The sequence below is a fragment of the Carassius gibelio genome, chromosome A2 (genome assembly GCF_023724105.1).
Source record: "Carassius gibelio isolate Cgi1373 ecotype wild population from Czech Republic chromosome A2, carGib1.2-hapl.c, whole genome shotgun sequence".
Lineage (NCBI taxonomy): Eukaryota > Metazoa > Chordata > Actinopteri > Cypriniformes > Cyprinidae > Carassius > Carassius gibelio.
This window is the reverse complement of record NC_068372.1, coordinates 17,770,805-17,787,282: the sequence shown is the minus strand read 5'-3', so window position 1 is coordinate 17,787,282 and position 16,478 is coordinate 17,770,805. Positions and strand designations below refer to the sequence as shown.

Sequence of the window (16,478 nt, the reverse complement as noted above, 5' to 3'; positions counted from 1 at the left end):
ACTACAGCAGGTAAAATTAAAATTAAATTACCATACTAAAAACAGTTTGCAATAGAGTTGCCAATTGTATAACAACAACAACAAAAACAACAACAACACTAATTTACCTACTTTATATTAAACGTTCAAACATTTAAATTAATCAACTGATACAATGTATATTACAATGCACTATTATCTTTTTTAAATATAGGCTACCTGGATGCAACTACATGTTGCTTAATTCATTTCTTAGAATTAAACTGTTGATTCCTGCCCCTTAATTTACCCTTAAGCCAAATCAATAATTAATTTATTTGTTTTGACTTAAGTACAGTTAAAGACATCTAAATAAAAGGGAGTAATGACAACAAGAACAATATAATAATAATAATAATAATAATAATAATAATAATAATAATAATAATAATAATAATGGGAGAAATAATTTAATTAAAATGTAAATTTTCTATTAAATAATGGGAGAGTTTTAGTTAGTGATCAAATTATTTAAAGATTTAACAGTAGTTTTATCACAGAACATGTTATGATGTAAGGGACTTTGTATGGTGTCAGGATGGAGGAGCTCAATGACACGTAAGTGTTCTACATGGATAAAAATTGCTTTAGTAGTGAATGTGTTGTCAGTGCAGCGTCGTTATTTGTGCTGCATAGCAACGTGTGGAGATCTACTGGAAGAAATTGCACTTAATGAGTCCACTTGATGAAAAGTGGGTTTGATGGAAATTTGTGTTTTAATATTCTTTATCACAACTATATTTATTATGTTGGAACCATTTTTTTAAAAGTAATAAGGCACACAAGCCCTGCTGCTTTGTAAATAGTAACAGCTAAAAGGGTCTAATTTGTTAAGGCCTGTGGTTTGTCATTACTTATTGCTTATACATACATACATACATACATACATACATATACGTGTGTGTGTGTGTGTGTGTGTGTGTGTGTGTGTGTGTGTGTGTGTGTGTGTGTGTGTGACTGACTGCATTAAACATTTCCCTTTTACAGGTTTAAGGAATACCTAAAAAATTAATTCTGGCTGGTGGAGGTGAGAGTGCAGTTTATTTTATGCAGTTTTATGTTGTGTAATATGTTTACTTTGTAAATTTGTGTCATGCCCGGTGTGTGATATCATGCTTTTTTGATGCACCATGGTGGCAATACTGTCACACATTTGAGTCAATATGGTATGAAGTTGGTGCAGAGCTGAAGAGTATGGGCTCTACTGTTAATGTTGGCAAGATTGATACTACAGTGCACTCAAGTGTGTTCAGTTCACATGTCTGTAAAAGTGTGCATGTTGGAAAGCTTTAATTACATTGATTGCATACCAAAATCATACATTAGCTTAGCAAAAACTGCAGTTGTGCCGTACCCCCTCTAGATGTCTCCTGTTGTAGTTTGGTTTGAGATGACAGTAATGGTAATGCTGCACCAGGCCATTGCTTAGCAACCAATTAGTTTGCTACTTAAATTGCAGGATAGGCTTACCTGCTGTTTAATGGGATTAGTTCATGAGACTCAAATCGTTGAATTGTATACATAGTCTGCGTTGAGTCTGTATCTTGTTAACCAGATGGCCATATGGCATGTATTGCATTCCAGCAATTAGAAATCTCTTTAGTTGCTTGGAATTAGCTTGTTCAGTGTCTGCCTTTTGCTGCCATTGTCTTCCGACTGCATAATCTTCTTAATTTTAAGTTTACACATAAGCTTTCTGGGTAAATGAAATGTAGCCCATGTCTTGTGTTTTACTCCCCGCCATGAATACACTCTGCTATTAATTAGACTAGACTAGACTGTTTTTTTTTTTTTTTTTTTTTTTTTAATCAAAGCTAATTAACAATTATTAATTGTGATTTGCTAATGGTATAGCTAACATAACGCTTTAGCTAATAACATGAATAGTACCTGCTATTGTTCCCTCCAATATAATGTTTGTTTACTGATTTATAAATACAATAAACAGAAATAATGCTTGCAAAAACTATAATGCTTAATCTCTCTATTTAGGTATTGCTTCAGTTTAATATTCATGGATATCCAACCATAAAACTGTGAGTTAATGCCAAATCATCATGTATATATATATATATATATATATATATATATATATATATATATATATATATATATATATATATATATATATATATATATATATATGAAGGGTTCAGATGCAAAAGCCTTTAAGTGCCATCTGAAATTTTCATCTAAAATTAGGATTTTTATCAGGCTCCTATATTTATGTTCAGTTATTAAACTTTAATAGCCTGGAAAAGGACCTGCACATTGCAATTAAAGTAAAATGACACAACCTAAGCATAGGAGCTTGATAAAAATCCTAATTTTAGATGAAAATCTCAGATGGCATTTAGAGGCTTCTGCATCTGAACTCTTCATATATATAGACACACACACACACACACACACACACACACACACACACACACACAGAAACATATTATTAATAGCCAAGAATTGTTAATGCTGTATGATGTATTTGACTCGGTTCTGTTCTTTTAATAAGGTTAAAAGGAGATCTGTCTTTTGACTACAAAGGACCGTTCTAGAACAAAGGATGCTATTATTAAATTCACAAACAGAGTTTCAGGGTAATTTTGTGGTAAATTTCACCATAATGAACTGCCTTGTGTCTTTCGTGTGCTGCATAGGTTTTAGTCTCATCTCGTTGCTGGTTGTAATTCTCCTCATGTTACCCCCTTGACCTTTTTTTCTTTAATCAAGACCTGTGATAAGACCACTCTCTAGTGTTCAGTTGTTCCAGCATGTTATGAGTCATCATGATCTAATCTACATTTACATTGGAGGGGAGTCGCTCCTTAAGATAAACATTATGTAAAATGAATTTCGGTCACATTTACATAGAGCGAATTGATTATGATGGAACAGGAATGAAACACAAACTATTGAACACTGGAGCATGAGTTCACAACTAGCACTGCTACTGGATAGGATTTTATTTTAAAGTTTTATTGTTTTCTAAACATTGTGAATAGGTTTGATTTGGTTAGTATAATATACTACTAGTGAAATGTAATGTACATTATTTTTCTTTTTCAAACAGAAGGAATACTACAAAGCTGCTACTGAGTTTATTATCCACACATATTTTTTTACAGCATCTGAGGAAGTTCTCCCACTTATCTGATATCTCACTTATCTGAGTAAAATACCTCTGTAAAATAATCAGCTTCTTAAAAACAAATAAAAAAACAGATTCAGTTCATTACTGATTTTCTCCATAGGCGGTCACTCTACGGGATGTTCCCGCATTGCTGTGTTCAAAGACGGCACTAACTACCTTTACAATAGTTTGATGTACTACTTGCAGTGCATCACTTTATTAAGCAAACATCTGAAACTAATAGGATCTGTAAGCAGTAAAATCTCATAGTCTCTCAGCGTCTGAGCTCCAGGCTGTTTCCTGTCATCGCCTCTCGAAGGGTGCCGTTCCACTGGGGAACAAAGGGGAGGTGGTAGTGAAATGCCAGGGCATCGAGGCAGAGTGTCACTAGGAAAGGGCACCAATAATGAGAATTAGGGAGGCGTGAAGAACGATGCAGCACCCTCAAAACAAACACTAACCCACGATAGCAATTTATCCTCAGGGTGTTGATCTGCTGGACTTCACCATTGTTAAAGAAGGTCTTTTTAAGCCAGTAGTTTAGCAGGAAGGGATCAGCACACTGAACCTGGACCCAAAACACTGCGCTGTCGGACTAGTCCTCCATGATATGAATAGTTAGCACATCCATGTAGCAGGGTTAAAAGACAAGGTGTAGAATGTGGCATCTGCAGGAGATGTTATGTATCATCATCTTACAGGTTACCTAAAATACAAATTTAATTATAATTGTACAATTTAAAGGCTTAGGATTTTTTTTAATTTTGTATAGTGCACATTATGGCCAGCTATGGTGTTGTCACTGTTATATATAGATATATATATATATTTTAAAGGCATTCTCCACCCTAAAATTATTATTTTGTCATTAATCACTTACCCCCATGTCGTTACTAACCTATAAAAGCTCCATTCGTCTTTGGAACACATACTATTGTAATAATAATAATAATGATCCTAAAAAGAGAATACAGAGACAGTAAAGTGTTACCAAGAACCTTAAATCGAGAACGTTTTCCCTCTTACTTCCAAATTGCTATCAATTAATCAGATGTATCAGATGTATCACATGGGAGAAATAAGTAAGCCTGTTTTTCTTTATAAACACACACACACACACACACACACACACATGTTTGTTTTCGTGAAAAGTGGGGACATCCCATAGGTGTAATGGTTTTTATACTGTACAAACTGTATATTCTATCGCCCTTCACCAACCCTACACCTAACCCTAAGCCTCACAGGAAACTTTGTGCATTTTTACTTTCTCAAATAAACGAATTCTGTATGATTTATAAGCGTTTTGAAAAAGAGGAAATGGGTTATGTCCTCATAAGTCACCCTCTCCTAGTAATACCTGTGTCATACCCATGTCATTATACAGAGTTGTGTCCTGATATGTCTCAAAAACAATAGCACACACACACACACACACACACACACACACGCACACATGCACGCACGCACGCACACACACACACACACACACACACACACACACACACACACACACACACACACACACATATATATATATATATATATATATATATATATATATATATATATATATCTTAATTTCCTATACCCTTTATAGTAAACAAATTGCACCATTGATTAACACCGTTTTTTTGTGATTGCTATATTTTTTTGCCACTAGGTGATAAAACATAACTGGCATGACGACTTTCTGTCAAGATCTAGTATTTATGTATGAAAATGATGCTTTAACATATTATGATTACGTGAGCTTTGCGTTCATACATAATTTAGTGTATTGCTGTACACTTCTCACTCTTCCCTCAAAGGTAAACTTGTGGCTTTGGCAGTAGTAGATGAGAACAATCCGTCTGAAAAAATGCATTCATTAAGCAACATTAGAAAATATGTTTATTTAAAAAAAAATTCTCACTATTTCCCACTCTAACACTCAAAATCAATCTCTTTAGTTACAAAACTCTGATGGAAAGGCTGTCAACTGAATACAGAGTCATGGCAAATGTAAATGTATATATTTAAATGTATAACATTTTTTATATATTGTGTGTGTGTGTGTGTATACATATATTATAAATTTTTTTATTATTATTATTTTATTTCTCCAAGTGATTACCAGTTTGGTTAACTGGTAATCCCCCCCAATCAGCTACTCGGAGGAAATGGATTTCTGCAGCACACTAAATGAGTTTTTAATAAAGCACGGTCTACTGTGGTGGACTAACTAACAGTCTTTATTATTTTTGAAGAAGGATTGATTCTTATTTCATTTTTTACACCCCAAAGCCAAAGCCTTACTTGAGGTTTAGGTCACTGTTGTCCTAGTAACTAATATAAATCTTCCTGATCTCAGTCGATGTTCCAGGCTGCTCTATTCTTCTCCTGTTTTGTGTTTGGACTACCAGTGGGTATAGTTGTGCTGGTTACCTGGGGTACATGTACTGCTGTGCCAGCAGATGATGAGAAACCTGTGGAAGGAGCTACAGCAAGTCCTGCTTAAGATGCACATGTGAGGAAGGCAAAAGAAATGCAGCCTGACGACATAGAAAAACCTCAGAAAGAAAGAGGATTAACATGTTTACTGTTTGCTTAGGATCATGGTAATCTTTAACATATCATTAAATATAATATTGTTTTTCCATTTTTTATAAATTGTCTTCCCAGTGTACATAAATGTCAAAAGTTAGTAGAGACAGAGACCGATCCCAACAGACTAAAATCTGTTGTATTTAAAGCAAAAGGTGGTTCAACAAAATATGGACACAAGGGGGTGAACATTTTCCAACTCAGTGATTGTTTATTTATTTTCCTGACATGTTGGTGTTATAGTAATGGTTAAGTTGCAATATAGCAAATACAGCGTGATAAAATAAAAACTGTGTTCTTCATTTCAAAAACTTCATTTCTGGCTGCAAAGCAACAAAATTTGATTATTTTAAATGAGTCTTTTCTATATAGACATACCCACTCTATGATGTACTCCACCTTTATTCACATTTATGCTACTTTTGTTATTGTGCTTTCCATTGGAGCTCCCTGTGTATTTTTTTCAATACTTTTGTAAGTTTGAAAGAGTGTGCATGCTTCTCAACTCATCATTTTGAGCTTTCTTCTTAAAAGTAAAACTAAACTCAAACTAAATTCGGACTATTCTGCGTTTACTATATTAAATATTTGATATAAAATTTACTTTATATTTGTATAACAAATACCTGAATGCTGCCAATGTTAAATAAAACCACTCATGTGATATTACGCCGCCATCTATCGACCATATTAAAAATGCAAATGCCGACTGATAGTTGTACAACATAACTTGGAAGTTAGAAAAAGCGACTTGCCTTGTAACACAGTTTTTTTTTTTTTTGACAGAAGACAAAGTTAATGGAGGAAATGTAACCATAGAGCCTTAAAAGTGACATTGAAATGACATTTTGGATTCTGTCTGTCTTTCCTTCAGATGACAAAACATCAGCACTTAGACAAACGACGCAGTAAGCGGGACATTTCCTTCACCTTAAAGTGGATTAATGGATTATCTCGCATTTTCGTGTCACAAGATGATTAAAAGGCGTTAAGAGTCACTTCACAAGGTTCTGTGGAACGTTACTGCCGAACGCTGCAACTTTCTGGAAAACTGTCTTCCATGAGACCCGCTGGATCAAAGGATCAAACTAGTAATGTCGGATTCTGAAAACGGAAGTTTCTTTGACACAGAGTCTGCATTTATTTGATTATATTTCCGTTATGACATCTAGTGCGGACATCGTTTCAAATAGCGAGACTGACATCATTTTCATCCGTCTAAATAATACGGAAATAAAGGCGAAATAATTTTGTTTTGCGTGGGTTTATCAAGTTTTAGTTTAGACGGATAACCGTCTATGGGAGTTAAAAGAATGTGTTCTCAAGGAAATGTGAACGCTCCCTGCTGGCTACATAAAAACCGCCATTGTCATTTGGATTTTTGCCTGAAATAAATAAAAAAAAATATCTGCAGCTCTTCACGTGAGTATAAGTTGGACTAATAACACATTTTTGGTCGCTTTGGAGGAGGAGCTTTTGAAGAGAAAAGCAGCACATCTGTTTCTTGGATCGTGGTCATGGAGAACATGCAGAGGTCTGCGGTTTTGCTCTGTGTCTTGGCTGTGGGACTGACTTTCTGTGGAATTTCGTCTGCCTCAGACAGATATGCGCCTTTGAATGAACACCAAACAGACAATACCACCTTGTCCTCACATCTTCACCCCAAGCTATACTTTGATCAGACAGAATTGCGTTTGATGAAACAGAGGGCCACCACCACGCATAGACACATATTTAAAGCTATTCAAAATGCTGTTTCTATTATGTTATCCAGTGCAGCTGTTTACCAGCCTCCGGTGAGCCATGAGGATTTCGGAAAGAAATGGAATGAGATCTATGGTAACAATTTGCCCCCCCTTGCACTATACTGTCTGCTTCAACCTGAGGATGCTACCGCCTCTCAATTTTTGATTGAGTACATGGACCGAATGGTGGAGTACCCAGATTGGACGGTGTCCAGCGCACCAAATGATGAGGTCCCAATAGCCCACTCTCTCACTGGGTTTGCCACAGCGTATGATTTCATTTACACCTTTCTTGACACCCGGAGAAGACTGCGATATCTCAAGAAAATACGATCTGTTACAGAGGAGCTATTCGAGCTTTCCAAGCACAGAGGATGGGGGAAACAATTTCTACAGAACCACCAGACAACTAACATACTAGCCATTCTCATTGGTGCTCTTGTGGTGGGGGAACATAATGACCCAGAGACCATGATATGGAAACAAATATCAGTCAACTATATGGAAAAGACCATGTTCCTTCTGAGCCACATTGTCGATGGCTCTCTTGATGAAGGTGTTGCATACGGTAGCTACACAGCAAAATCCATCACCCAGTATGTTTACTTAGCATTGCGTCATTTTCAGATAGACAACACACAGAACAACTGGCTCAGAGCTCACTTCATGTTTTACTTTGCTACACTGCTTCCTGGATTTCAAAGAACAGTTGGCATTGCAGACTCCAATTACAACTGGTTCTATGGGCCAGAGAGCCAGCTTGTGTTTTTGGATGCATACGTGCTCCGAAATGGCTCAGGAAACTGGCTGGCAGAGCAGATTAGGAATCATCGTCCTAAAGATGGACCCATGGTGCAATCAGCAGCCCAACGCTGGGCAACTTTACACACAGAGTACATATGGTATGACTCTGACTTAACTCAACAGCCTCCACCTAACTTTAATAAAGCAACCATGCACATTTTCTCCAACTGGGGTGTGGTGACGTATGGAGCAGGGTTACCACAAACTAAGGGTAATACTTTTGTGTCATTTAAATCTGGAAAATTAGGAGGGCGAGCGGTGTATGATATTGTCCATGCACAACCGTACTCTTGGTTAGAAGGCTGGACGAACTTTAACCCCGGGCACGAGCACCCTGATCAAAACTCATTTACTTTTGCACCAAATGGACAGGTGTTTGTCTCTGAGGCCTTGTATGGTCCTAAATACAGCTATCTTAACAACGTGCTGGTGTTTTCCCCCTCACCCACCAGCCAGTGTAATCAGCCATGGGAAGGACAGTTGGGGGAATGTTCAAAGTGGTTACGATGGGGAGAAAAGGAAGTCGGGGATACCGCTGGGGAGGTCATTGCAGCTTCATCGCATCAGGACATTTTGTTTGTGAGTGGAGAATCTGTGTCGGCCTATTCATCTGCCATGAAGCTAAAGAGTGTGTATCGGGCCCTTGTGCTTCTCAACTCTCAAACATTACTTGTTCTGGACCACATTGAGAAACACGAGCACTCCCCTCTCAATTCTCTCAGTGCGTTCTTTCACAACCTTGACATTGATCTCAGGTATGTTCCTCACAGATCATTTGGAAGATACAATGGGGCTCTGATGGATGTGTGGGATGCACATTACAAAATGTTCTGGCTGGACGCTCAAGGATCCAGCCCCGTTGCCCAGATACAAGAGGCAGAACAGGCTGCCGAATTCAAAAAGAGATGGACGCAGTACATAAACGTGACCTTTCCCATGGAGAAACCTGTCACTAGAGTGGCTTATTTGATGCATGGCCCATACGCCAAGGTCTCGGACTGTAGATTCATAGACAACAGTAAAAATGGAGTAAAAATATCAGTGACTCTTAATGACACAGAAACTGTTGTGTCAATTGTAACAAACTACGAAGACATTGAGGCTAGACATGACTACTTGGGCTTTGCAGGCTTTGCTAAAACAGAAGACAGCAGAAGAATAGTTCAGTTTGGCCGGGGGATTAAAACCTTGCCAAGTCAAGTCACAAAAGATTCTGTGTTTGACTTTGGATTGGTGGTTAACATCTCTGTGGTACTGACTCTATGTCTTGCTTTTGGTTACGTAATGAAGAAAAGGAAGTTTCATATGTCGTTCAATATGCTAATTCATTGCACTCTGGTCTGTATGCTGTTATTGTGGGTGACTGAACTTTTGTATCATTTTTATGGCTGCGATCAGCTCTTGTGCAATGTTAAACCAAAAGACCGCAACATATATGATGGAACAGACTCTAGCGTCCGTGACCTCCTGCCCATCGTCACCATCACATCCATGCCAGGCTCGGGCGCGGAGATCCTCCAGCACCTTTTCGATAATAGCTCTGACTTTGTATTCCTCCGGATCCCTTCGGCCTACCTTAGGTTCCCCATATCTCCTTTCGTATCTCTGGTGGACGCTTGCGAGTGGTCCAAAGCAGATGCGCAAAATGGACGATTTCGAGTCATTCAGGGATGGTTCCATTCCATAGTTCACAATGTGAAACTACACCTGCAAAATATTCAATTGCACCAGAGCAATGATGAAATAGAAAATAATGTCAAAGAAAAAGGACAAAGAAAGAGAAGAATGCTGCTGTCAGGGCAAATGAGGACAGGGGGCGGCAAGAGTACCCATATGGACATCGGATACATACAAGAGCTCAGGCAGCACCTGGTGAAGTATCCAAATGCCCGGCCTGTGCTGAACATGGGCAGTGAAGGCTGGTTCTTGAAGCTGCCGTATCTTCAAGAGGTCATAGGTCGCTCACTTCGCTCAGTTCATGTGGTACGAGACCCACGTGCATGGATTTATCTCATGCTCTACAGCAGCAAGCCAAGTCTGTATTCACGTAAGAACATTAAAAGACACATCGTTAACATTTTTAAGCAGAACACTGATGGTGTGGATCAGGGCTGTGCTATAGTGGACTCACAATTCCTTCCTTTAAAGAAGATCCTCTCCCAGCCAGATCCAAACCCTGTACAGCTTCTAGCTCAGCTATGGCTGGCTCACAATTCAGCCGGACTCAAGGTGAGCGCTGGCCTCCCCCCACACACTTACCTTATAGTCAGATTTGAAGATGTTGTATATTTTCCTGAAGAGACAGCGAGAAAAATACATAACTTTCTTGGAATCCCCGTTGCACCAGCTGCGTTAAACCAGCTGACATTCGCCGCGTCCACAAATCTGTATAATCTGATATATGAAGGGGATATATCACCTGCCAAAATCAACATTTGGAAGGAGAATATGGCTGTAGATGAGATTAAACTCATTGAAGACACATGCTGGCCTGTGATGGAGAGGCTGGGTTATAAAAGACATACAGTCAGGCATTCATTTCTGTAAACTTTTTTGCATTTTTCATACTGTGCCTGAAGGTTATATTTTGGGGGGAAGTAGGCTTTGTCAGCATGACAAATAACAAGTGTTGCCTTTTCTGCAAAGTCATATGACCAATTGTTTTGTGCTCTGAGTATATTTAGGCAATGTTTATGTATTATTTAAATTTTACAGACAAAACTGGGGCTAGAATGTTTAGATGTTCTAAAGAACAAAAAGTGATTACTCACCATTGAAGATGGGGAACAGATGCAAAACTTGGATCACAAAAACATCCAGTTTGACTGGGAGACGAAAATATGGTATTTCTCACCAGATGGCTGGCTAACAGTATTTTTTCAGTGTTACGTTGTGAGATATGTTATTGTAGTCATGTTTTTATAAGCAAACTGAATGTAATTTGCATAGTCATTTTTCCACCAAGAGACCTTATTATTTGTATTTAGAAGAGTAATGTTTAAAAATCCCATAGTTGTGAGTCTGCCTCATCCAAGGGGTGCTGTAACGGTGGGGAATGTTAGGATTCCAATGGCCCAACAAGGAAGATGGGGCCTGAATGCAGAAAATAAATAGTTTGCTGAAATAAGAAAAGTATGACCTAATATGATGAGGTACCAGTGTATAAATGTGCAAAACGTGTTCACTCTGTGACTGTACAATCAAATCCGTTTATTGACTTGAAGGGAAAAAGTGTCTTGACACATTAATTGTCTATTGAATATTTTTGTATGTGAATGTATGTTTTTCTGTTTTCTTTGCATCCCTATATAAACTATATATTAAAAACCAGTAGCAAATCCATCTTACTTTTCTGAAAATGTTATGTTTCACTTATGATGTAATCATAAATAGAACATCTAATAATCCAAACAAGTAAAACCATGAAATGTCATATTTCTCATCTTAATGGGTACATTTTTAATGCAGTTTTAAGAGACAACTAATGTGAAATGTTTTAAAAGCCACAATGCAAATGGATTTTCCATGGTACCACATGCATATGGAGAGTAATCATCACTGTGGGATAACTGAAATGGAGGAAAATAACGACAATTTATATAATATTTTTAAAAACATTTGCAAAGGCTGCTTTTTTGTTTGTCCCTGTGTGTGTGTGTGGGGGGGGGGGGGGGCAGCATGCTTTCGGACTAAACTCAGCAAGCAATTCTTCATAGAATATAGTCTGCATGAAGAATATTAAGTAAAATGCTAAATGCAAGTAGAACCAGTTTGTACATAACGCCATATTGCTGTGTAGTTCCCCAGAATGTGTACCATATGGTGTCTATTATTATTATTATTATTATTATTATTATTATTATTATTATTATTATTTTATATGATTGGCATAAAGGAGTTTCTGAAAACAAGAAGTAAAAATATGATGCACGGCATAAACACAGTGTAACATGAACTTTTTTATTTGCACCATAAAGGAAAATGTACATTAATGTATAACCACATTAAACTTGATGCTGTATTTGATATTGTTCAAACAAATTTGACTGATAAAGGCAGGTTAGGAAAATGTATTTTCCTTTAAATGTTATTTTCCTCTTTTCAGTACATAAACTTCTTCCTTTTTGCTTTTAAGTGGATAACACCATTGCTACATAACACATTTGTTAATTAATTAATTAAATTAGCACATTGGAGTTAAAACAGTGTTAGCTGGCTTCTGGGGATACAAATTAATTGAGTAAATCAGTAACAGACGTCACATCACAAAAGATGAGAATGAAGGATTCTTGCTACGATTTAAAGCATTTAATAAAAAAATGTCGTCAGCAGAGGGCAGCAGATAAATAAAGATCCTACAACATGCTCTTGAGCAGAAATGTATCATCAGTAGCCAGTATTTCACTACTATCAGCAGCAAATCATGTAGGGACTTGAAAAAAACCTTGCTCATTGTTGTCAACTAAACATTTCCTTTTTACACTCCAAAATACTTGTCATTTGCACTTACAAGGCTGAGATGCACAAGGCCTTAAACAGTGCATTGAGTCTTCCTGTGGTTTCCTAGGTGCTAACCTAATACTTGCTAATCTGTTTAATTCATAAGAACCAAACAGTGATAGTGTGTTAAATACAGAGTTACAGCAACAGCTCATGCATTCTAATGAACAAATCATGCCTTGATCCTAGCTCACTGGATTTTGCCAGAAAAACTCAATTGGTTTCAGATTATTGTATTGAAACCCTAGAACCGTGGCCTTCTAATGCGTCTCATGAAATGGATTGATAGTATTCCTGATTAGCAGACAGTTCTTGTACCTTGAAATGCACCGGTGCCTTCAGCATTTGCCAAAAGCCCAGCTAGTGTTTGATCATTCACACTGGGCATGTCCCGTGGCAGCGACTTTGATGAATTAGATTGTGTTGTGAAACCAGTGCTATTTATTCTTCTTAATGTCAAGCCCTTGGAAAGAGCATACTGATAGGAACATGTTTTAGCATTATCCATTACAATGAAGAATGCACATGGTCTCGGAAAGGAGAAGATGAACGAAGTTCATTCAGTTTATGGTCATGCGGCTTTAGTGGATGTTCAATTTACACAGATAAATGGATCATATTATAAAATTAGTAACTAAGATCAAACCTCATAGTTCAGGCTTCTCCTAAAAGAGGAGAAGCCTCATGAAGTTGATGAATGCACTGTTGAATACTATGAACTAAAAATATGATAAGTGATTAATGACAGCCCAAAGAGGACTTCAGACAACAGACCGGGTTCCGGGGGTGGAGGATACACAGGCCTAGAAGAAGACATGAAATGAGTTGCGTGGAAATGCATCCATTTTCGGACACTTTTCAAAATCTGTTTATAAATCTGCTTCTTTCAAACAAAGTCTGTCAGCTCTCCTCCTTTGAATCAAACTAGATACAATTTAAATGCTAATCAATTTCAACAACAAGCTCTTCTAGACCAGAAGATCAGTGGACCTTTAACACTTTCTCTTGTGACTGAAAAAAGTTTCACTAGATGTACTTCCAACATATTATTTTAGCATAACTATTTTACTAGTTACTTATTCAGTACCTAGAGTATGAGTCTATTAAGAGATATACAGAACACACAATGTGAGGTAACACTGTTCTAAGACAGTGGATAAAGTGGGATCTATACTCCATTTTGGAGGATTAATGCTCCAGAAGACCATGTGGAGAGAGGGATAAATATCACTAATAGCCATGGCTGGGTCTTTAACTATGCCAATCTCTAAAACTCAGCACACTGATAGACCTTTAGTCAGATTGTGTCTTAATTTCATCTGTGCAAATAATGAACGTTACTGTGAAGAACTGTTTACACTGTACAGTAAATACTTCTGACTATAACTTTATTCCATCGATTAGTGTCCATTGTTTCTTAAATATGCTGTTTAATTGAGATTGGGGCCATTATTATCATCTAATGACTTGTCAAACCCCCTACTAGCATAGGGCATAACACACCCAAGCATTAATTAAATCGCGAGCTGTGTCCTCCGGGCAGTGTAGTCCAGTTCACTCGGTGGCAGAAGAAGGGCAATTTGAACATAACCTCAATCTGAGATTTTTCCCAAATGAAATAGTGAAAACACAGCACACAGTAATTAAGGAGACAGTGCCCCCTGAGTGCCCTTGTCCTGGCCCTGCGTCAGCTCACAGGCCTTTAATATTTCATCAAGATCTCTCCAGCTCTCACCTGTGCTCGTAAAGACTCTAGCAGATGCTAGAATAATGCTTTACTCTGTCACTCTCTCAAAACCATTGGTTTGACCCCAGAGATTCAGTCTGACACCCCTCTAATCTGACAGCAATTACCTGTTACACCCATCTGCACACACCTTTCTAACTAGAAACTACAATGACAAAATCACAATCCAAAAAGAGAGAGTTTCACAAGGTAATAAAATTAACAGTTAACGTTCCCACTGAATTATTCACTTGCATTAAGTCATTTAGCAGACACTTTTGTCCAAAGCGACTTACAAATGAGGACAATAGAAGCATTAAAAAAAAAAAAACTATAAATAAATATAATATATCTATATCTATATCTATATATCTATATATATATATATATATATATATATATATATATATATATATGCATCCGAAATCACATACTGTCCAGTAGGTACTTCTTTCACTGTCATTCACAAATCCAGAATCTCAGTAGAAGTAGGTCATCCGGGTAGTTTTAGCATACCGTTTTTCAAATACTATGAATTCTGACATACTACTCTTTTTACGTACTGTTTTTTGCCTAATATATGGTAATACATTTTCAGATGCAGTGAATGTATTTTTGAATGAATCATTGATTTACTCAAATGATTTGTTCCCCAACACTGATTTCTTGAGAAACACCACTGCAATGAGTTGCTCTGAGACGGGCACAGGTTGATCGTGATAGGAAAAACAAAGCTTTTTGACATTCTTAATCAACTGAAAAAAATTACTTTGCAAAATGATCCATATGTGCGTTTACATGGAGCATTGTATTCCTATTACAATCAGTTTAAAATCCGGATTAAAAGTCTGTGGGGATAGCCATTTTTATTGCTTAATATTAATATAAGCATCATTGCATAAAACTTATTATGCTTGTCATCTCCTAATTCAGACCTGAAATAGATAAATATTAAGTGTAATATATAATAAATATAAATATTAAGTTTTTAAAAACAAAAGGAGGATGGTAAGTATGCGGTTCAGCGATAAACTCTATATATCCATGCAGTGTGAGCATGTCGAAATCATCAGAATGATTTCATTCAGATTGAAACAAAAAGTATCCATGTAAATGTGGCTAATTTTTTGTAGACTTAACAGTCTAAAATACAGCGAAACCTCTGCTCAAACACCTTTAACAAACCAATTGCAAATGTTTTTATGAAAGTATAAAATTTTATCTACATATAAAAAAATCAAGGTTGTGTAAAACTTGTATAGCAAATCATTGTATGCTGAAATCACGTGATTTGGTGTGTTTGAAACAGACTCCGAACCACTGTTTTGAAACAAAAGATTTGTAAATGTTTTAAGCTTCAAGAAGCAATGTTTTGTTTCCATTACTAGTTAATTATCCTTTGACTTTGTGTGGAACCATTTTCGTTCAACAGTAGACTAATTTATGGTTAACTTCTTCAATGGACTGGAAATATCACACTTTAAATAGAAAAACAACGAAAAAGCAGTGCAGTGGAATGCAAAAATCCATTCTGTCTCATTGGACCCTAACTTGTGTGATATTTCTGTTATCATTTATTTATCCTCATGATGGTACAAATCAGAATGACTTTGTAAAAAAAAAAAAAAAAACATTCATAATATCAATGTATCTTTTATATATATATATATATATATATATATATATATATATATATATATATATATATATATATATATATATATATATATATATATATATAAATGGTATAAATGTCTACACATTTGTAAATCACAGATATGAGTCACATTGACTACTATTCAGCATTTGGCGAGATGTAAAATGTCACGACAAGGAGGCACAGGTTGGTATTATTTATACAGTAACCACTAAGCAATTTGGGATCACAAGCATTTGATCTCTAAACTGAGCTCTCTGAAAGCTTTCCGTTTGAGAGCGTCGGGTCTCAGCAGTGCACCGGGAGCTAGTGGCA

General features: G+C 36.7%; 1 protein-coding gene and 1 pseudogene across 1 annotated transcript; both read left to right on the top strand.

The window, feature by feature from the left end:
• Positions 1-556: 556 nt before the first annotated feature.
• On the top strand, positions 557-5,645 carry LOC127939955 (protein disulfide-isomerase TMX3-like; annotated as a pseudogene).
• Positions 5,646-6,462: 817 nt separating this feature from the next.
• On the top strand, positions 6,463-11,756 carry LOC128029254 (dermatan-sulfate epimerase-like protein). The gene has a single exon (XM_052616916.1). The coding sequence runs from the start codon at positions 7,249-7,251 to the stop codon at positions 10,825-10,827; it is 3,579 nt and encodes a 1,192-aa protein (XP_052472876.1). The 5' UTR covers positions 6,463-7,248; the 3' UTR covers positions 10,828-11,756.
• Positions 11,757-16,478: the final 4,722 nt, after the last annotated feature.